Here is a 21,495-nt window from a genome sequence, read left to right on the forward strand (position 1 = left end):
GCCGCCTTGTTCTTAGCATTGATCTAGCACTGAACCTGCAGTCCTCCAGGCCAAACATCCCTATGTTGTTTTTCCTTTCCAACAAACACCTTTTGTTGTTTTTCCAAACCAGTGAAAACTAGCCTCAAATCCAATAATGAAGAGAAGACATAATTTTTTTATATTATGAAAAAAATGTAAGACCATAAAAAAGGTTTTCTGTGCCTAGGTTCTGGTTATTTATTGCTGCTTAACAACCATCCCAAGTGGCAGTGGCTTAAAGCAACTTTGTGTTTTATTTAAGATGTATTTTATTACATCTTAAAATTTTATTGCTCAGGAATTTGGACCAGGCCTGATTGACTCTTCTTTGGTGTCAACAGTTTATTCTTTTGGCAGATGGACTGTCTGGAGGGTTCAAGACAGCTTCACTCAGTGTCTCACACCTTGGTACAAATGGCTTGAAGACTGGACTTATTTGAGACCATATAGGGGGAACACCTTCTTGTGGCCTTTCCAGCATGGCAATCAGGGCAGTCAGATTCATGTGGCAGCTAAGGGTTCCTAGAGAAAATGTCCCAAGAACCCTAGGCAGAAGCTGCATAATTTTCTAAAACATCGTTCTGTGTGGACCAGGGAGGTTACTAAAGTCAGCACAGATTCACAGGGAGGTGATTCAGACTCCCAATAGGAGAAACAGAAAAAGAGTTGCAATTCCTTTAAATCTACCACCATCTTCTACTAAGATTTAACCAGTTACTATCTCGCCATGTTTGCCTGCAACACAGTTAGAAAAACATTTTTATTATAGAACCCTGATAAATATCATCTGGAAATCTAAATAAATGATCATACCTAATAGTGAAATGTTAGTGCTTTTCTCTTTGAAGTCAAGAACCAGTTGGGGATTCCAAGTACCATTACGTAGTACTGAAAATGTTAGCCAAAATAATAAGACATAAAAGGAAATAAAGGGAGATTGGAAAGAAAGAAGTAACTTTCCATTATTTATAGACAATATGGTTGTCTCCACAGAAGATTTAAAAAAGTATAATCTACTAGAACAAATAGTTTAGCAATGTTGCTGGATAAAAGATTAACACTTCTCAAATTGGTCCCTTGTGTTTTCCAAACCATTGGCTGTTTTGTGTTTCTTCTGTTCTCAGGTCTGGCAGATGCCTTGTTGCTTGCTTCTTTTCCCTCCTGCAGGGCAACTATCCCAGGTCTTAGCTGCTGGTGGTTTGAACCCACACTGTCTCCTTGGAAGTGGAGTACATCTTGTCCCAAATATTTGCTATAGAGTTGTCCACGGATATTTTGCTCTACAGTTGCTCTATTGGTTTTTATGTGGGGCTTCAGAGAGGTTGAAAACTTAGGCTGTCTTCATTATTATCTTCCCAGAATACCTCTAGCTTAATAGCCTTTTGATCTTATATCTACCCATTTAGAGAAGTTTCTTTTTCTTGGTATTAGTCATTTTTCTTTATACCCTTATTATGAAATAATTGTAGTTTCATAGGAAGTTGCAAATAAATGCACATGGAGGTCCCATGTATCCTTCACACCACTTTTTCCAATATTGACAACTTGTATAACTGTAAGTATCAAAACCAGGAAATTGACATTGATACAATCCACAAAATTTACTCAGATTTCACCAGCTATACATGTATTCATGTGTAGGTTATGTATATTACATACGTGTTGTATGTTATATATGTCATTTATGTTATATATGTGTATGTTACAGTTCTGTGCAGTTTTAACACGTTTCATGTAACTACCACTACAATCAAAATACAGAAGTGTTTCATCACAAAACTCCCTCATGCTAAACTTATATAGTCAAAACCCCTGCTCCCAATCCTTAATCCTTGGCAATCACTAAACTGTTCTTCATCTATCTATTATTTCATGGGTGCTGTATAAATAAAACTATATAGTATGTGTTCTTTTGAGACTGAACGTTTTCACTCAGCATAATTCTCCTAAGGGCAATCTAAATTGTTGTATATATCAAATCTGTATGTTCATGTGCAGGTATTCCCATAAACATAGTTTTTTTTAAAGATTTTATTTATTTATTCATGATAGACACAGAGAGAGAGAGGCAGAGACACAGGCAGAGGGAGAAGCAGGCTCCATGCACAGGGAGCCCGACGTGAGATTCAATCCAGGGTCTCCAGGATCGCACCCTGGGTCAAAGGCAGGCGCTAAACCGCTGCGCCACCCAGGGATCCCTAAACATAGGTTTTAATTTCTCTATGGTAAGAGTACAATTACTGGATCATATAGTAGTTGCATTTTTAGTTTAAAAATAAACCAGAACACTATTTTCCAAAGTGACTGTACCATTTTTAAGTCCCATCAGCACCATAAGAATGATTTAACTTCTCTGCTTCTGCTCCAGCATTTGGTGTTGACACTATTCTGGTGTTTATAGTGATATCTGATTTTGGTTTTAATTTTCATTGACCTGAAGAATAATGATGTCGATACCTTTCTATATGCTTATTTTCTATCTATATATCTTTTTCAATGAAATGTCTTTAATGTCTTTTGTTCATTTCCTAATTAAATTGTTTGTTCTTTTAATGTCAAATTTTGAAAGCTATTATATATTCTAGATACTAGTCCATGTTGGCTACATTTGCAAATGTAAATATTTTCTCCCAATCTTTAGCTTCTCTTTTCATTTTCTTAACAGAGCCATTTACAGAGTAAAAGATCTTAATATGATGAGATCTAGTTAATCAGCTTTTATGAATTATACATCTAGTGTCAAATCTAAGAACTCTTTGCCTTGTTATTTTTTTATTTTTTAAGATTTTATTTTTAAGTAATCCCTGCACCCAGTGTGGGGCTTAAACCCACAATCCTGAGATCAAGAGTCACGGTCTTCACGAAATGAACCAGCCAGTCACTGCTCTTTGCCTAGTTCTTGATCTCAAACATTTTATCCATTTTTTTTCCTAAAAGTTTTGTAGCTTCACAATTTATATTTAAGTCTGTGATCCATTGTGAGTTAATTTTTGTGTAAGGTATGAGACATAGGTCAAGATTCATTTTTTGCTTTTTTTTTTTAAGTAACAGGATGAATACAAGCACATATACACTGCTGGATGGCTGCCAGAGGATTCAATTTTTTTTTGGATTTTTTTTTTTGGATTCAATTTTTAAACTATGAATGTCCAGTTGTTCCAGCACCATTTGTTGAATAGGTTTTTCCTTACTCCATTGACTTGCTTTTGTAATTTTTCAAAATTTAGTTTAAATATCTATATCTATATCTATATCTATATCTATATCTATATCTGTTGCTAGAGTCTCTGTTTTGTTCCATTGGTCTATATGTATGTCTATCAATGCCACACTGTCTCTATTATTGTAGCTATACAGTAAACCATAACATTGTATATCATGATTCTCCACTTTACATCTCAGTTTCAGAATTGTTTTTAACTATTTCATGTTCTATGAATTTATATAAATTTTAGAATAAGCCTTTCTATGTCTATAAACACCTGGATAAGAATTGGCATTAAACTTAGAGGTCAGTATGGGGAGAATTGACATCTTTACTCTATGGAGTCTTCTAATTCATGGATAAGGGTTTCCATTTCTTTAGACTTCTTTGATTCCTTTCATCAGCTTTTTGTCATTTTCAGCATACAGATTCTGTACATATTTTGTTAGATTTGTATCTAAGCATTTCATTTTCTCTGGGGCAATTATAAATGGTATTGTAATTTTATTTTTGATTTCCATATGTTCATTTTTAGTATATATAGTATATATTGCATATATAGAAATGCAATTAATTTTTCTTTGTATTGAGCCTGTATCTTGGGACATTGCTGAAAATCACTTATAGGTTCTAGGAGCATTTTTGTAAATCCCTTGGGTTTTATATAAAGATAGTCATTACCTGCAAATAGAGACAATTATATTTCTTTCTTTAAAATCTGTATGCCTTCCCTCACCCCCTTCCCGTTTTCTTCCCTTATTGCACTGGCTAGAACTTCTAGCACTATGTTGAATCAAAATGATGAGAATAGGCATTCTTGTCCTTTTCCTGATCTCAGGGGGAAAGCTTTCAGCCTTTTACCATTAAGTATGACATGCAAGAGTCATTTTAAAATAAATCTTTTCATAGTTGATATTGGGATCATACTAATAAACGGTATATTACTGTTCTCCGGAGAAACAAAACCAATAGGGTGTGTGTATGTGCGTGTGTGTGTGCGCGCTATGTAGAAAGAGAGAGGGAGATTTATTTTAAGGAATTGGCTCACATGATTATGGAGCCTGGCAAATCCAAAATCTGCAGGGTGGGTCAGCAGGCTGGAGACCCAGGGGAAGCAGTATTGCAATTGAACTCCAAAGGCTGTTAGAATTCCCTTTTGCTTGGAGTAGGTCAATCCTATTTTCCATTCAGGTTATTTTATTAAATGAGGCCCACCCATATGATGGAGGACAATCTGCTTTGCTCAAAATCCACCAATTGAAATATAAATCTCATCGAGAGATCTTGCCATTTGGGACAACATGGTTGGACCTAGAGGGTATAATGCTAAGTGAAATAAGTCGGACTGAAAAAGACAAATAACACGATTTCACTTACATGTGTAATCTACAAAATAAAACAAATGAATAAACAAACAAAAAAGCAGAATCAGACCTATAAAAAGAGACCAAACTGATGGTTGCCAAAACTATAGGCAAAAATTGCTGAAGGGGAGTGGGAGATACAACCTCCTCATTCTGGAATGAATAAGTCACGGGAATAAAAGGCACAGCATAGGGAATATAGTCAGTGATATTATAATAGCATTGTATGGTGGCAGATGGTAGCTACACTTGTGGGGAGCATAGCATAACATAGAGAGATGGTGAATCACTATGTTGTACACCTGAAGCTAATATACCATTCATTGTATGTCAACTACACTCAAATTTTTAAAAAGTTTCATTTTATTTGCAATAAATAAATAACAATTTATACTTTAAAAAATGTAAATCTCATACAAAAACACCCTCACAGAAACATCCAGAATAATGTTTGACCAAACATTGGGGGCACCATGGCCCAATCAAGAAGTTTCTTTATCATTTAATCCCTTGATTTTTAATGATTGCATAGAATTCTGTTGTATGAATATGTCATAATTTATTAGCATGGTCTCCAATTGTGCTTTTAAGATGTTTCCACATTTCTTCTATTTTTTAAAAAGATTTTACTTATTTATTTGAGAGAGAGAGAGGGAGAGAGTGTGTGTGTATGTGGGAGGAAGGGCAGAGGGGGATGAAGAGGGGCGAGCAGACTCCAGACTCCATGCTGAACATACAGCCTGAAAGGGGCTCAATTCCATGACCTCAATTTCACGACCTGAGCCAAAATCAAGAATGGGATACCTAACAGACTGAGCCACCCAGGTGCTCCACATTTCTGCTATTTTAAATAATGTTATGATGAACAAATATTCTCTGCATATACCTCTGATTATATACTTAAACTACTAAGAAGAGAAATTTCTGAGTCAAAAAACGTGAATATTTAAAACAAATCTTAATACATCTTGCTATATTTCTTTCTAGAAAGACCATACTAAGGGTATATGGCATTTGATCCTCAGAAAAGATTGTTTTGGAGTTAAAGTTTTTATTTATAAGAGTCTGAAGATGACCCATTGTTTGTTTGTTTGTTTGTTTTTTAAGATTTATTTGTTTATTTAAATGGGGAGAGCAGAAGGAGAAGGACAGAGGGAGAAGGAGAGAAAGAATCTCAAGCACAGAGCTGGTCCTGGGCCGGGAGCCTGTGCGGGGGTGGCTCATGACCTGAGCCAAAATCAAGTCTGACATTCAACTGACGAAGCCACGCAGGCACTCCTACCCATTGTTTGTGGACTCAAACTTTAATCTTTCCAATTTCTTTTTTTGAATGTCACAAGTATTTTGTCACAGTTTCCTTCAAATGTTTGATGATCCACTCTGTTATTGTACATTGCAAAATTTTTCCCCCTTAGAAGTGAGACTCACAGGATTCTTTAATTCCCTCAATTTTTTTCTAGGGCACTTCTGAGGCTTATAGACTCAGACTAAAAAAAGAGTGCTGAGACATTACCCTTAGATTCTGTGAAATTATAGTTAATAACTGGGAGGAAGCCTTTTCTAAAGTATAACACACTGATGAGCTAAACCGGTAAAGTTTTTTTTTACAGAGCGGTTAATTTAACAAATAGTGTGTTTTAGAATAATAGCTGCCCAGGGATCAAAAAGACCTTGAGAGGCCATACAGTTAATAACACTACTGAAGGCAAAGCTGTACAGATTCCATCTCTGGCAGATGAGAATCAATACTATGTGTCAAGATCTCTTGCGGAAGAGATGATATATTGTCTTCTTAAAGCCTATTCCAACATCTAAAAACTTTGACTATTATGAAGCCTCCCATTAGCCCAAATCCTGCAGAACTTGATGATGCTTACTGCCAAAGTAACTAGATATTTATATAACCAATATTCTTGTAGGCATACCTCTGAATGCACACCTTTTCCCCTGTCAGATATTTTATACATCAACTATAGTATATTTAAAAAATAGTTTTCATAGCATAAGCTGCGTAGCTTTTTAGAATAATAAAGGATGATGACGTACCCCCAAGTAATACATACTTTTGGATGCTTGATCAAACACCAAGCAACAGGATAGCAAACTTCACAGTGTAATTTGATAACAATCATGGAAATGGATGACTGTATTTTAACATGTTACCTATAAAAGAACATTCTGACAATCAGGACATTAAATGTAACAGCACTCAGTTTCAAGTATTCAAGCACTGCTTTCTGGCAAGTGAAACCTATGTAGAGATCACGGATATATTTTGACTACATACAAACATATGAAAAGTAGCAGCTTAGTTCTTCTGTATGTAGCATTTCTTCTTCTTTTTTTTAAGATTTTATTTATTTATTCATGAGAGACACAGAGAGGCAGAGACATAGGCAGGGGGGAACAGTAGGCTCCCTACTGGGAGCCTGATGTGGGGACTTGATCCCAGGACACTGAGCCAAAGGTAAACAGACGCTCAACCACTGAGCCACCCAGGTGCCCCTGTACATATGGAATGAGAGTGGCTCAGACAAGCTAAAAAGTAATGAGGGGAATAATTCTTCCCTTTAACTGGCAAGAAAAAAAATGAACTGAGAAAATAAATTACTATAACAATAGGAGCTATGGAGAATGAACTAAGTAAAAGAAATGCATCAAAATAAATAGAAGGAGATTTAAAAAAATGAAAGAGAGAATGAAATAAAGAGAAAATCTTTTTTTTTTTTTCATGATCACAGTCTCCTGAAGCAGCAAATGTGAAAGAGGGCATTGAAAGGGCCACTTCATTTGTACACAGCCCAAGGTTATTTTCACTGATTACCTGGGCACCCGTGATGTCTGAATGCTTTATGAGAACACGCACACCACAGGCTTCATACCCTCTAAGAGAAGATAATTCCTTTCACACTGAGCATGGTAAGGAGGTACACATTCAAGCTCTCTAGAAACTACAGTTGTCTCAGCCACTTGACACATTTGAGTACACACCATGGGTTTGGCAAAGCAGAGCACTGAGCAGGTTCAAAAGGGCAACTCCCTTTGGTCCCACACCCCTGGCAGCCTCTCCTCAGGGCAAGTGTCCAAGCATCTGCCAGGAAAAGCTGGTGGCCAGGCTCCCAGGATGGGGCATGACCTCCTCTTAAGCGAGGGCTCCTGAGACAAGCTGGAAGAGCAGTGCTTCTCTGGCTGCTGAGACCTGACAACTCCTGCTGCTGCCTTGCTGCTCCACGTTTGCTATGAGAGCCCTAGTCCAGGCAAAGCAGGGAGCCTTCTTTCTCATACATGTAAGGAAATGGGCTTACCTAGGAGAAAAATGAGGTGGATTGATTTACTATCAGTAGACCAAATTCATTTTCTTTTGGGGGGTAACTTCATCTCTTGTTGTTTTGGGAGAATTTTTGGCCAAAGATCTAGAGTTCCGTTTTCTTCCTGTATTGGGGGTCCCAAAGACCATCCCTAGGTTCCATGACTCACAGGACCCACAGGGCTCAGCATGTAGTTATACCCGCAGTAAGATCTATTACAGGGAAAGGACACAAAGAAAAGTCAGCAAAGCAAAACCTGCCTCAAGCTTCCATGAGCCCTTTCCCAGTGGAGTAACATAGAACATGTTTAATTCTTCCCGTGTTGAGATGTGTTGTTTACCAGGGAAACTCACTGGGAACTCAGGACCCAGGGCTTTTATTGGATGCCAGTCATGTGGGCACACACTGCCTAACCCATGCAAAAAACAGACTTCCAGAAAAAAAAGCAGTTGTTCCACATAAACCATTGGTTGTATAAGCAGTTTAGGCCACTTGTCAGGGTAAGTTTTATATTATTGTAAGAACTGTTTACCAGCCAAATTCCCAGATGCCAGCCAAGGGTCAAGCAAGAAGGCTTTTCTAAGGATATGTAGTCTCAGGCTACTATGTTAACTCTTTTCTACAAAGTCCACTCCATTTGGCCAAGGCTTTTTTAGAGCAAAATTATTACGAGTAGAACCCAATGTGGCAGGATGAAAGCATCTTGCAGTACTGACTCTGTGTGCTCTCCAGGGTCCTGGATTTAGCCAATTAAAACAAATCCTGTTAACAAGAAAGGTCAATCTTAGAGAGCCAGGTGGCTTTCTCCTCTAAAGTTTTTTTTTTTTGCATTAGCCTTTTTACCTGGCTTGAATCATTAATTCAAGCACCGTACAACTCTGACTAGTAAGTTGAAGCTGACCTGCATGCCTTCCAGGACTGAGGCAATCCATGAAAGTCAACGAACACATGCAAGAAGTATAATCAATCCCAGAGAGTACCCTTGGAAACAAAAAGTTTGCAACTGATAGGCCATCCGATGAAGACAAACATTAGTTAGGCATTAGAGGTTAATAGGGCCCCCAGTGTGGCTTCCTTGGGGTTCTCTGCCCAGTCCAAACAATGCAGTTGAGTCCTTCATTTTAGAAGGGCTTCCAGAAGGTAGTTTTGGCAATTTTGCTTGTCTTTGACATCAGTTCATTTGCCACATGAGTGTGGACAACATCTACAGGTGCTCTTCATGGGAACATAGGAGCTAGGCCCACCATTGCTGTCTCATAGTCAGCGCTGCCAGGTGTGACGATAGGTTCAGTGGTTGGTTTGAATTCAAGACTTCACAGCATCCTAAGAAGGCAGTACTGGCATTCAGGAGCAGTTCCGAAAAACAGAGCAGTTATGAGAAACAGAGATCATTAATGCCTTCCTTCCCTGCATTTCCCAGGTGCTGGGTTTTTTTTTTTTTTTCCATGTTACTACAAAACCAGTGTGTCTCATTTAATAATCATTACCTTATATTTTTACCCATTTTTTATTCTCCTCTTCTATCAAAAAGGGTTGGGTGTAAAGAGGTCATTGAAAATTTAGCTAAGTTACTCCACGATATTGCTGCCTTGACATCATTTTGTTTGGCCATCAGTGACCTTAAACTGGCACTAGTCCCCTCATCTAAGCACATGCCCTAGATAGCAGTCCACAGAGTCGCAAGCACATGTAAGTTCCAGCTATCACTTCCTCTCCCCTGCCCCCGCTGCCTTCTCCCCATGTGTCATCCTAGATAAGACTCCAGTGTGGCTTATCAAACAGTGTCCTCTTGGTTTCAATTGATCAATCTAACCTTAGCCCTAGGAAACTCAAAGCACTCCACATACAGACTCTAATAAAGACGTGCCCCAGTGTCTGCCTCTCTCTCTGCCTGCACTCTGCCTTGACCTCCTCATGTAGCCTGTCAAGGTGTGCCAGGTACTTCTTCCAGGACTAGTAAGTAATAAACTTCTCTATTTTAATTCCTCTTGTGGTCTGTCATTAAGTCACAGTTCACCATCTGACAGTCTGTGCTCCACTTAATAAGTGATGATTTAATGAATTCATAACAGAGGGACAGAAGAATTTACATAGAAAAACATTAATACAACATTAATACAACTTAACCAGAATGACACAGCATGTTCAGGAACTGGTTAGGACAAAACCTTGAATTTTCAGAAGCTTTCAGAATGTGTTTACATTACCCCCAGCCTTTTCTTTTCTTTTCTTTTTGAAAATTTTATTTAAAATCCAATTAATTAACATACAGTGTATTACTAGTTTCAGAGGTAGAATTCAAGAGGTGTTGGATATAAAACCCAATGCTTATGATATCACGTGCCCGCCTTCATGCCTATCCCCCAGTTACCCTGTTTCTCCAACCCCCTCCCCTCCAGCAACCCTCATTTTGTTTCCTACGATTAAGAGTCTCTTTTTCCCCACCCTTTTCATCCTGATCATTTATTCAATAGGCAGCACGAAAAAGGACCACCTCTCCTTGGGAATAGTTGTATTTAGTAATCAAACTGCCTAACTTAGAAGAAAGGTGTGTAAAGTAGAATCAGATTATCAGTGCATTGTTGCAAATTTCAAATAATCTTGAAAATCAGACATAAGTCAACAGCAGTGAGACATTCTTGAGGAGGGGTTGAGAGTTCCCTCTGTCAGGAGGGGTCCTACTCTCCATGCTGTGTTCTTTTCCAACTTAGAGCTTTCAACAGGAATCACAAGTTATGTTCCTTATGATCATTTATCTCAAATGCAATTAGTTCCTGCATTAGAAATGTACAGCCACCAGCAGCTTGGTGTCAGATGGTCTCATCAGATAATGAGCTCTTCCCTGTGAGCATCTGCAGGTGACCCATGTGGTCCAGCCAACATCCATGATGTTTTTATATCATATGGCCCCTCAGAGGGGTGTCTTAAGTCTTCGGTAGTCCCAGGGTCTAAGTTCTGTTCAATGAGCCCATGTCTGATTTCCAAGATTGAAATTGTCTGTTACAGATGTTTCTAGGTTTCAGCCTACCATCAGGTCCAGGCAATCAGGATCTCTGAATTCAAGATTCTAAAAAAGCCAGTGACTTTCTTCTTTGGCAGCAGCAAAGATGAGAGACTACAGGGTCAGATAGTGGAGTTCCAAGTCCTTCTAATTCCTCTATATCTTGTCAATCTTAGAGTCCAAATTGACCTACTCAAAAATAGGCACAATTGGGCTAGAAAATCATCAGCCTCTAAGAGTCAGACATCTGAATTTACAGGAACTTATTATCAAACTAAGAACTGCTTTTGAAACCTCAAAAAGTGTATTTTCCTGTGAAGATTCTTTTCCTTTTATTTTGTCTGCCTTTTCTCATAGCAAAAATAATCAATTATGAGAATTTCAATACTCAGATGTTCAGAGATTTTAAGTTATAATCCATCTAAGCAAGAAGTCCTGTTCTACCAAGACCTTTTATTGGGCGGCTTTTCCAGATTAGAATAATCCCTCTAACATTTATGAAATTACAAGCCTATAATATTTTACATCATTAAAAAAATCATATACCCAGAACCACTAACTACAAAATAACAATCTATTTTAGAAACTCTCTTTCACTTTTTTTTTTTTGCAAGTTTACTCAAACCTTAGCAATAAATTCAACACTTTCAGGATTAACATTACAACTACTTAGAGATCCCAGCTGTAATGCAACAGGCTGCTGTACCAGTGGGTAGAGTGTTATTTTACCCTCTTCTTTTTTTTTTTTCTGATTTGTCTAAAGTTTGTGCCAGTCTTGGAACTGACTTAGTCTTGTTTCCTCCCACTTGGAGGAGTGAGCAATACAAACATATGACATTTTGCCTCACCCAAAATGTTCTTTTGGATGCATTTGACAAACACATCACCCAGGCTGCACTTTTTAATTCCTTCACCTTAGCTGCCATGGCCAAAAGCAGCCAATGGATCCAAGTATCCTGGCATTGGATATATCATTTTAAAATTCCATAGGTAATCTTCACCTTCCAGAACAGACATCTCAGCTGCTGTTTCATACCACAGATGACTAGGTAGCTATTGGGAACTAAAAGTTCATAATTGTATCCCCTTCATATTTCCTTTCCCCAAACAGATATATTTCAATGAGTCAGGGTTATTTTTAATAAATTCCACTTCTGACACCATCACCCCTAGTTTAAGGATTTACTAGAAGAATCCACAGCATATAATTATACTTATGGGTAGGATTTACTACACTGAAAGGATGCAGAACAAAATCCAAAAAGGGGAAAAGCGTATTGGGTGAAGTCTGAAGAAAGCCAGGCACAAGCTTCCAAAAAGATTTTTGTTGTTGTTGTTTGTTTGCTTTTTTTTCCCCATCAAAGTCTCAAGGGATGTGCTTAATTCCTCCAGTAATGAGTTTTGGCAACGCTTGTGAAATGTCATTTACATGCTCATGAGAGACAGTGCCCCCCATTTTTTACTGGGTGCTATTTATGTGGGCACTGTGATATGGGCTAAATGTGATTCTACAAAATTCATATGTTGGAGCCTAATCCCCAGTGTTATGGTTTGGAGATAGGGATTTGGGGAGGTAAATAGAGGAGAGGGTGGAACCCTCATGAATGGGATTAGTGCCTGTGATGGTTAATTTTATGGAGTGCCCAGATTAAACAGTACTTCTGGATGTATCTGGGAGGGTGCTTCTAGATGAAATTAACATTTGAAATGATAGACTGGATAAAGTAGATAGTCCTCTCCCTGTGGTGGGCCTCATCTGATCAGTTGGGGGTCTGAATAGAACAAAAGACAGAAGGAGGAATTAGCTCTTTTTTTCCTGCCTCACTACATAAACTGGGATATCTTATCTCATCTTCTTCTGCCCTTGGACTGGGATTTACACTGTTGGCTCTCCTGGTTATTAGGTCTTTAGTGTTGGACTGAATTACACCACTGTTTTTTCTGGGTCTCTAGTTTACAGATGGCAGATTGTGAAGTTTATTAGTCTCTATAATTACATGAGCCAATTCCTCATAATAAATCTCCAAATTTATACATGCACATTTTCCAATATTTAAATTGCTTCTGTCTATAAGGCCTTAAAAGAAGAGTTTAGAACTCCAAGAGATAGACGTCACTTAAAGAAGTTTTAAAAAAAAAAATCGTGGGACACCTGGGTGGTTCAGTGGTTGAGCATATGCTGTAGGCTCAGGGCATGATCCCAGGGTCCAGGGATGGAGTCCCACATCCGGGTCCCCACAGGGAGCCTGCTTCTCCCTCTGCCTGTGTCTCTGCCTCTCTCTCTGTGTCTCTCATGAATAAGTAAATAAAATCTTTAAAAAATCAATTCTTTAAAAAATAAAATAAAATCATATTTCTTTTCTTCAAAGTACCTTTATGCAATGACATAACAGGTATGACCTGCTTGGGTTTTTCTATCCCTGATCATAGATTTACTTATTTTTGTTTCTGAAATTGGAAGAAAAGACATTTCTGTCTAACAAGAAATAGAAAAAAAAAGTTTATCTATTGTTAAGTTTTGTGGACATACCTGGTCCTTCCTTCCCAAGGGAAGTCACCTTATTTCTTTCTTTAATAACAGAAACAATCAAGAGTGGTGGCATGTAGTTATAGCTTTTTCTTTCTCATCTGGGTCATTGAGAAGCAGGCTTTCTGCACTCTGTAATAAAAATGTTATAAAGTAACAAGCCCGCATCTCTCACTATTTAAAACAAGAAATAAAAACATTGCAAGCTATTCTATGCTTTGGTTACTTTCCCTTAGTAACTTATAAATTGTGGTACCATGCTCTGGGGACACTGGTCACAATTATTAAGCCCGTCTTTTTGCAGCTCAAGGAAGAGTTTTCATGGAAAGTGGTCAGGAATGCCTGTCTAAAAATGCAAGCTTTATCAAAGGTTTCTTGGAATACTGGTGCAATGTTGTTAAGAGTCCAGACTTCATTTTTCTACTCCTTGCTTCAGACTTGGCTGTGCTGCTTAGTAGTAATTTCACCTGGGGTGAGTGATGATCTATTTCAATCTCAGTGTCCTTATCTATACAATGTGATGCAAATCTCCCAGTCACAGTGTTGTCATAATGAAAATAGCATATGTAAAATATTTTACTTCGTAGCTGGCACAAAGTAGGGGCTTAATAAATTAGTCCTGTTATCTCAAAAAAAAAAAAAATGCCCACTAAAAAACAAGGACTAGGGATCCCTGGGTGGCGCAGCGGTTTGGCGCCTGCCTTTGGCCCAGGGCGCGATCCTGGAGACCCGGGATCGAATCCCACGTCGGGCTCCCGGGGCATGGAGCCTGCTTCTCCCTCTGCCTGTGTCTCTGCGCCTCTCTCTCTCTCTGTGACTATCATAAATAAATAAAAATTAAAAAAAATAAAATAAAAAAAAATAAAAAACAAGGACTAGACTATAATATTCGTAGAAGCTTTATTTATAATGGCCCCAACTGGAAACAGCCCAGGTGATGGCCCCAAATGATAATCAGTAATAGACTGAATTTTTTTAAAATGTGAGATATTCGTACAGTGTAGTACTATAAAGCATGAACTACTGATAGCGCAAAAGTATGGATAAATCTCACCAGTCTAATGTTGAATGACACAAAATAATACATTCTGTATAATTCCACTGAAAGAAAGTTCAAAAACAGGCAAAATTAATCTACAGCGACAGAGGTCAGAAGTCATTACCTTTTGGAAGGAGGATGGATTGAAGAAGGAAAAGGGGAGCCAGCTGGGGTCCTAAAAATGTTGTATGTCTTCACCTGCATGGTGGTGGTTATCTATGGGTATGTGTATGTAGAAATTCATCAAACTATACATTTAAGGTTTGTACATTATGCACATACCTGTACTATTTATATAGATATAAATAATACATCAATTAAAAAAAAAACTGTTCCCTTAAACCCAGGAGCTGAATTTTTGTTTCAATATCAATTTTAGGGCAGCCCCGGTGGCACAGCGGTTTGGCGCCTCCTGCAGCCTGGGGTGTCATCCTGGAGACCTGGGATCGAGTCCCATATCAGGCTCCCTGTGTGGAGCCTGCTTCTCCCTCTGCCTGTGTCTCTGCCTCTCTCTCTCTGTGTCTATGACTAAATAAATAAAATCTTTAAAAAATATCAATTTTATTAATTAGGAGTATATCTACATTAGCTATAACATGCCAATAGCTGGCCATCTTGCCAGCTGTAGTCAGTCTGTCCCTTGTAAGTGGCCCCATTTCAGAGCTAGCCGGAAGCTGACAGGCATATTATAAGGGTCATGCTCCATCATCATTGACAGCTGGAGATGCCATCACATGCCACTGGCAGCGCAGCACAGGGAAAACCAGCCAGTGGACTGTGCTTCCCACCCTTAGGCGTGGAGGCACAAGCCCCAGCGATGGAAGGATTAAAAAGCCTCAATTTAAAAAGACAGGGGGAGGGGAGGGAATGTGGGCTGTACAATTTATAAATAGACATTCCCCGAGGCTGCCTGATGGTGAAGTGGTTGTTTAGTAAATCTTTCTCCCTTAAGAATCCCATTATCGGAGAGCATTTGAAAATACCAGTTTCATTTTGTCTTTTGGGGGAGATCCTGGGTTTCATCAAGTCAGCCCTGTTGGATGATATTTCTGTCTGTCGAATTTAGGGACAGGCCTTCGATATTTTGAATCACCTACACATGGAGCACAAAGATGATGATGATGATGATGATGATGATGTGTCTTTTGCGAAATGGATGAGCAGCTTCTGGGGTCACAGCTGGATGGAAGAGAATGAGCGAGGACTCCGGGGCCGTCGTGGATCACAAGATGCCAGTTACAGGAAAACCTCCCTGCCCTGCCCTGTGAGTTATGGTCAGAGAACCAGGGGAGAGCTGGACTAGGGGAGGGGGATTTCTAGTTGATAACTTTTGAAGAGGCCTTTGGTTTATACATCATCTTTGGTTAAAAATCAGTTCTTCTAAACCTTTTTACACCCACCAAAAAATACCTTTTGTTATTTTATCTTGCCCTCCTGGGGACCTGATTTTCATTTATTAGGTAAAGATTTCTTCATTTTTAGTAGCCTAACATACCTTTAACTACTATTCAGAGCTCCTGAGAAACCTGAGACAATTGTTCTGAGGTCTAGTATGATTCAAGCCAAAGGAAAGAAACTTGATGTGATAGTCTGTGTAGCATCAGGTATGGATCAATGTGTGATTTCCAGTAGTGTTTTGGAAATACTGAACATAACGTCCTGATTTGAGGACCTCTAAAGAGTTGAGGAGTCCACATAATAAATCACTACCTTTGATAAATTTGATAAACTTTTTCTTCTGGTTCCCCTTTGGTTTTCCGAGGGGTGATGGAACCAAAATTTTTCAGCCCTCAGCACTACTTTTCCATAGGGAGGCAGAGCATACAGTGTCTAGGGAGCAAGATGCAAGCAGGGGGAAGCTCCTGATAGTGGAGGGGGTGGGCTTGACCAGGTGAGGACTCAGCCGTAGGTGTAGGCGGTGGTTCTCTGCTCAGCTGTGCCACTAGAAGACTCCACAGCAGAGACATGTGTCCTCTGCTTCAGTTACACAGCAATAATACAGCTTTTCTTTTCCACAAGTCACTTAGGATTCTAGCCATAGAGAATACATCCCCAACCTTCTGCTTCTGTCAACCCCAGAACCAAATAAGTGTTGGGACAGTGTTTTTTATTTCAGTTTTAGCCTCAGAGTTCCCAGATGCATAATGCCTGTGAGGGATATTATGGTGGGTATGGCGATGGCTCTTATTCCCAAGTGATGAGGCAACTTGAGGGATGAGATCTCAATCTCAATCTTAAGACACAAATATTTGAAAATAGATTTCTTACCAAATGCGTACCCAGAGACAAAGGGCAAGTGTCAACAGCTCTTTGAGCTCCAGGTTCCTTTTGTAAAAAAGAAGAGAGGCTGGACTGGATGACCTCTGGGAACTCTTCTAGCTCTAACCGTCCATGATTCTGTTGTAAGTGAACACCCGTTTATCGCACTCTCATTTTAATCTCTTATATTCCACTTCAAGTGAGGCATTCACAGTGTGTGAACCAGAAGTACAATTAGTTTCCAGTTTCCAGATAGAGAGGACCAGGGAGAAACAAAGAGAAAAAATGTGATTTGCTCTTTATCTCAACAGCCCTTTAGAACTGTTGAAATGAAAACAAAGGAAGGAACATGACTTATAAAATATAGGTTTGTTGAATAAATTTTAACATCTATTAGACTTTTATTTTTTTTATTTTTTCTATTAGACTTTTAAAACTGAGATAATCCACCCTTTTTAGAGAATCTACTTTTAGGTTGCAGGGTTGTTTGAATTAAACTACTGGGACTAGCAATAGTTAGTTGTGTTGTGTATGGCATTTCCAAACTGTGCCCACATATCTCTTCCTGCTCATACTAGAGTCAAACATTTGCCTGAATGTTCAGTGAGATTCCCTAAGTCAACAATGAATTCCACCATGATCAGACTAACATGCAGAAAGTATGTTTATTTAAGGAGACAAGGCATGGAATAAAAATGACCCCCCGACCGAAGAGAGTAGAGAGAGCACCAGCGCAGAACACAGAGCAGGGGACCCAGGGCGGTGTGGGCAGGGTCCTGGGAAATAGTCGGGAGTCTGAATCTCTATCTCCAGTCACAGAATGCCATATATTTATGACAAGAGTATGAAGTTGGACTTTCTTTCTAACTTTTCTAACCCTAAAACATGCTCAGATTTTTCTTATTTCAGAGAGAACAATTAGGTTTTCATTTTTTATGTGTGTTTTGCTTTGAGCTCAATGACTAACTTAAAAAGAAAAGCTTGCTCTTAGCCTTGTCTCTTTCCCTCTCTTCCCACTACTCCCATCTGAGGCTCTTCCCTCCCACAACCTATTGATAACCTATATCCATCCATATTGCATGGCATAGGAAGAAAAGAGTTTTCCCCTCCTTTCCCATTTGAATGTGGTTTCTAAAGTGGCTTTCAGGTCATGATTCCTGCAGAACCATAGAGGCGGAGCCTTTATTCATTGAACCTGTTTATTGAGGTTCCTGGCATTACTTATGCAAGGCACTAGAGGCTTAGAGGGTACCAGAAGACGTACTGGATCTCAGTGTTTGTGGAACTTCCAGTTTAGCAGAAAATACAGATTTGGCATAAGGAACAAGGCTTGGTCCTGCTCAGAGAACACTACCTTTTGATAAAACTCAGTATAATAATCTGTGATCACTGATTTAAAGTAAATTTTAAAAATCTAACTTTACTGTCCTAATATTCTTGGTGGAAAAAAGTGAAGTAATATGAAGTCTGTCTGTGAAGAACTAATGTGCCTTCTACCTCCAGCATCACATTAATACAAACTTGAGGTAAAACGGTTTCGCATTCCTTATTTATTCTGCTCATTGAAAGTGGATTTTTAATACTTTAGCCTATCCAGCTTTCTAGTCATCTTCTTCAGCTTACCATGGTTCTCTTAACATTGGTGGGCCGAGTGGAAGGGAGAATTACGCTAAATGAAAGGACTCTTCAAGGAGGAACTGAGTCTCCTGGCCTAGGGCTTTGCTAACTCCAGGTAGGCTTTCCCAGGGCTTCCTCTGTGTTCCAAGGTAGGCAAGGGTGTGCTTGCCTATATGGTATCATTTGAGGGGATATAATATGAGCCTCTCCCTGTCTGGGATTTTTTCTTTTTTAAAAATAATCACCTTTAACCATTTTTTATATTCTCTCTTCATGTTCTTAACTTAAAGCAATAGAAGATATTTTAATTTTGATTCTTATCCCTGATTGACCTGAGTACGGCCACACACTCATCTCACCACAGGAGTGGTTCTCCTGCAGCTGCTCAGGACACGGATAGGGCGGGACATGACCCCGTTGGAGGATTTCTTAGGAACCTGAAGTGAGGGGATACCCTAAAGTTCCATGACTAGCAGTGATTTCTTGGTTTTTTGGGTTAAATGTACATTTCATTTCAATAGGGGACAATGCCTTCATCCCCAATAGAAAACCAGTGATAGTTTCAGGCAACAGTGACAACTCTGTGGAAGCACTTGTAGCATAATGTTTTACGGATTTGTTTTCTGTCTTCTAGATGTGGAGGAGTTGCTGGGAAGGCAGCCGAGTAGAGTGGTTAGGAAGGGTGAAGGGAGGGCTCCAGAGGTGGCTTTCCGGGGCCTACCCCCAGCAGCATAACTGAGTTACTTACCTCTCTCTGCCTCAGATTCCCCATACGTAAAGGAGATTGACACTAATAGTGGATACCTCAGAAGGGGATTGGCACTAATACTGGATATCTCAGAAGGGGATTGGCACTAAAAGTGCCAATGAGGATGCACTCATTGCTCCCTGAGGTGTCATATCTGGATTAAAGTGCCAAGTCCTTTCGGGCCTTACCCTTCATCGTTCATTGCCACCACTTAGAAATGGGGGTGCTCCTGAATAAGGAGACCTACCAGAGGTTTACATTTGCACCTTAGCCTCAATAGTTAGAAACCCCAGAGAAGCCTCTAACTGGAGCTCATTTACAATTTCCTGACTCGCAGGAGAAAGGTGATTTTAACCTGGAATCAGAAGTAAGCTGTTAACTCTAAAATGTGCTTGCAAAATAGGTCAAGCAAGAGGGCATTGGGTCAATAAGTGTTACCAAGTTAAGTAGAAGAGACAGTACACTGCTTTTCTTTTTAGTCTTTGTTTTTCCTTTGCTTTATGTTTTGCTATTTCCTTGTGGCTTAGAATGTAAAATTGATTGTTAAAAAGTTTTGTTCTGAATAAATATTTATCTTTTGTATTGCTAAAGAAGAAAAGAACCCTCAGAAGGGTGGAGTGAAGATTCAGTGAGTAATTTATCTAATGTAATTGGGATGTTGCCTGGTACCTAATAAACATCTATGCTTCTTATTATTAAGCATTGGAAGTGTTGAAACTTGGGAATTTCTTTCCAGATGATGCTTCAGTTAATTACTTTCGTTTTGCCTTTCCCTCTTTATCTTTAATGTTTCTCCTTCTCATTTAATATCACCGTGAGAAGACAGGTCATCTTATATTCACGTTTGGCATATGGCCTATGTTGTTATGGACTGAATGTCTCCCCCGCTCCCACCAGATTCGTATGCTGAAGCCCTAACCCCCAAAGTGATGGTATTTGGAGATGACGCCTTTGGGAGGTAATCAGATGTAGATGAGGTAAGGCCCTATCAGATACAATTAGTACCCTGATAAGAACAGACACCCAGAGAGCTTGCTCCCTTTCTTCACCTGCATGCACGGAGGAAAGGCCATGCAAGCACACAGAGAGAAGGTGGCCGTCTGCAAGTCAGCAGGAAGCCTCTCACTGGGGAGAAATCTCCAGCTCCTTAATCTCGGACTTTCCAGCCTCCACAACCGTGAGAGGTAAATTTCTATTGGTTAAACCAGCCAGCCTGTGGTGGTTTGTTCTGGCAGCTTGAGCTAAGATGTGTCAATACCAAAACTGAGGATCACTGCATGGTAGAGGACTAGTGAAAATACTGTGCGAGACTGAATTCGATGTCATTTGGGATTACCTCAGTGGCATGTGGTTTAGATGCACTTAGTTTGGTTACTTCAGTTTCTGGATGAGCAAGACAAGTTCTTGAGTTGTTCCCTAGGAGAAGATTCCAAGTGTCTGAGGCGGGTGCCATAAGCTCCAAGGAGTTCTTCCTACCACTCACCTCTGTTTATGGCTTATGGTAGGGTGTTTTTCTTTCTTTCTTTCTTTTTAAAGATTCCATTTATTTATTCATGAGAGACACAGAGAGAGAGAAAGAGAGAGAGAGAGGCAGAGACACAGGCAGAGGGAGGAGCAGGCTCCCCACAAGGAGCCCAACCCGGGACTCGATCTGGGGACCCCAGGGTCACGCCCTGGGCCGACGGCGGCGCCAAACGGCTGAGCCCCCCGGGGATTCCCCAGTGGTGGGGTCTTGATGACAGTTTCCCATTGATTTACGGAGTCTGACAGCGCAGGGTCTATTTACTTCTCCAGTTAAAAAATACTATTTTACTGAATAGTTTAAAACATCCTTGAGCTTACCTAAAGGATGTTCAGTGGGATTACCTTTGTTATTTATAAAAGAGCTACCGTTTTACCGGTTGACCACTGGAATCCGTCTTTCCCTCCGATGCTGCTTCCGTAGGTAGCTAATTGGTGAATTTACAATCCCTCTTGGCTCTTACGATAGCATCGGGCTACGTTATACAATATTCCTCACATAAAATTCCTCTACATTAATTCCTAAAGACCTACAAATCATTATTAATTTGGTAACAGAATTCTGTTATAAGTGGTACATCGTCAACAGTCACGTGTATAGGCAAGCTCACCTGGAAATAGGATGAAGTCATTGTTGCCTTTGACGAGAAAAGTGTAGGCTTATTAATTCAAAAAACAGATGCCACCTGGAGGCATGCCGCTTGTCACCCAAGTCCTAGGCCAGTCACGTACCTGACCTGAGGTTCAGCTTCCTCAGAGCGGCAGCAGCCTGTGAAGCTCCGCAGGCGTCCGGCGCGCGCCTCGGGCCCCGCCCCCCGGAGCCCGGCCCCGCCCCCCGGAGCCCGGCCCCGCCCCCCGGAGCCCGGCCCGCCCCCCGGAGCCCGG

At 39.9% G+C, this 21,495-nt stretch overlaps 1 protein-coding gene and 1 long non-coding RNA gene across 5 annotated transcripts in view; one reads left to right on the forward strand and one right to left on the reverse strand.

The window, feature by feature from the left end:
* The window catches only part of LNP1 (leukemia NUP98 fusion partner 1), a 42,321-nt gene that overhangs the window by 9,230 nt on the left and 11,596 nt on the right, over nt 1-21,495 (forward strand). For 3 of the 4 annotated variants that reach the window (XM_038582607.1, XM_038582605.1, XM_038582608.1), the window contains exon 2: nt 15,532-15,729. In XM_038582607.1, the coding sequence (XP_038438535.1) occupies nt 15,565-15,729 (165 nt within the window). In that variant the 5' untranslated portion in view covers nt 15,532-15,564. Of the gene's footprint in view, nt 1-13,753; nt 13,899-15,531; nt 15,730-21,495 lie in introns of those variants that run through there. The other variant, XM_038582606.1, reaches the window with a different exon arrangement.
* LOC102153131 lies at nt 8,690-21,405 on the reverse strand. Its single transcript, XR_005383208.1, has 3 exons — nt 21,222-21,405; nt 13,430-13,558; nt 8,690-9,235 (listed from the first exon to the last, which is right to left on the reverse strand). It is a non-coding gene; the product is annotated as an uncharacterized LOC102153131 (long non-coding RNA).

Source organism: Canis lupus, chromosome 33, assembly GCF_011100685.1.
Source record: "Canis lupus familiaris isolate Mischka breed German Shepherd chromosome 33, alternate assembly UU_Cfam_GSD_1.0, whole genome shotgun sequence".
NCBI classification, from domain to species: domain Eukaryota; kingdom Metazoa; phylum Chordata; class Mammalia; order Carnivora; family Canidae; genus Canis; species Canis lupus.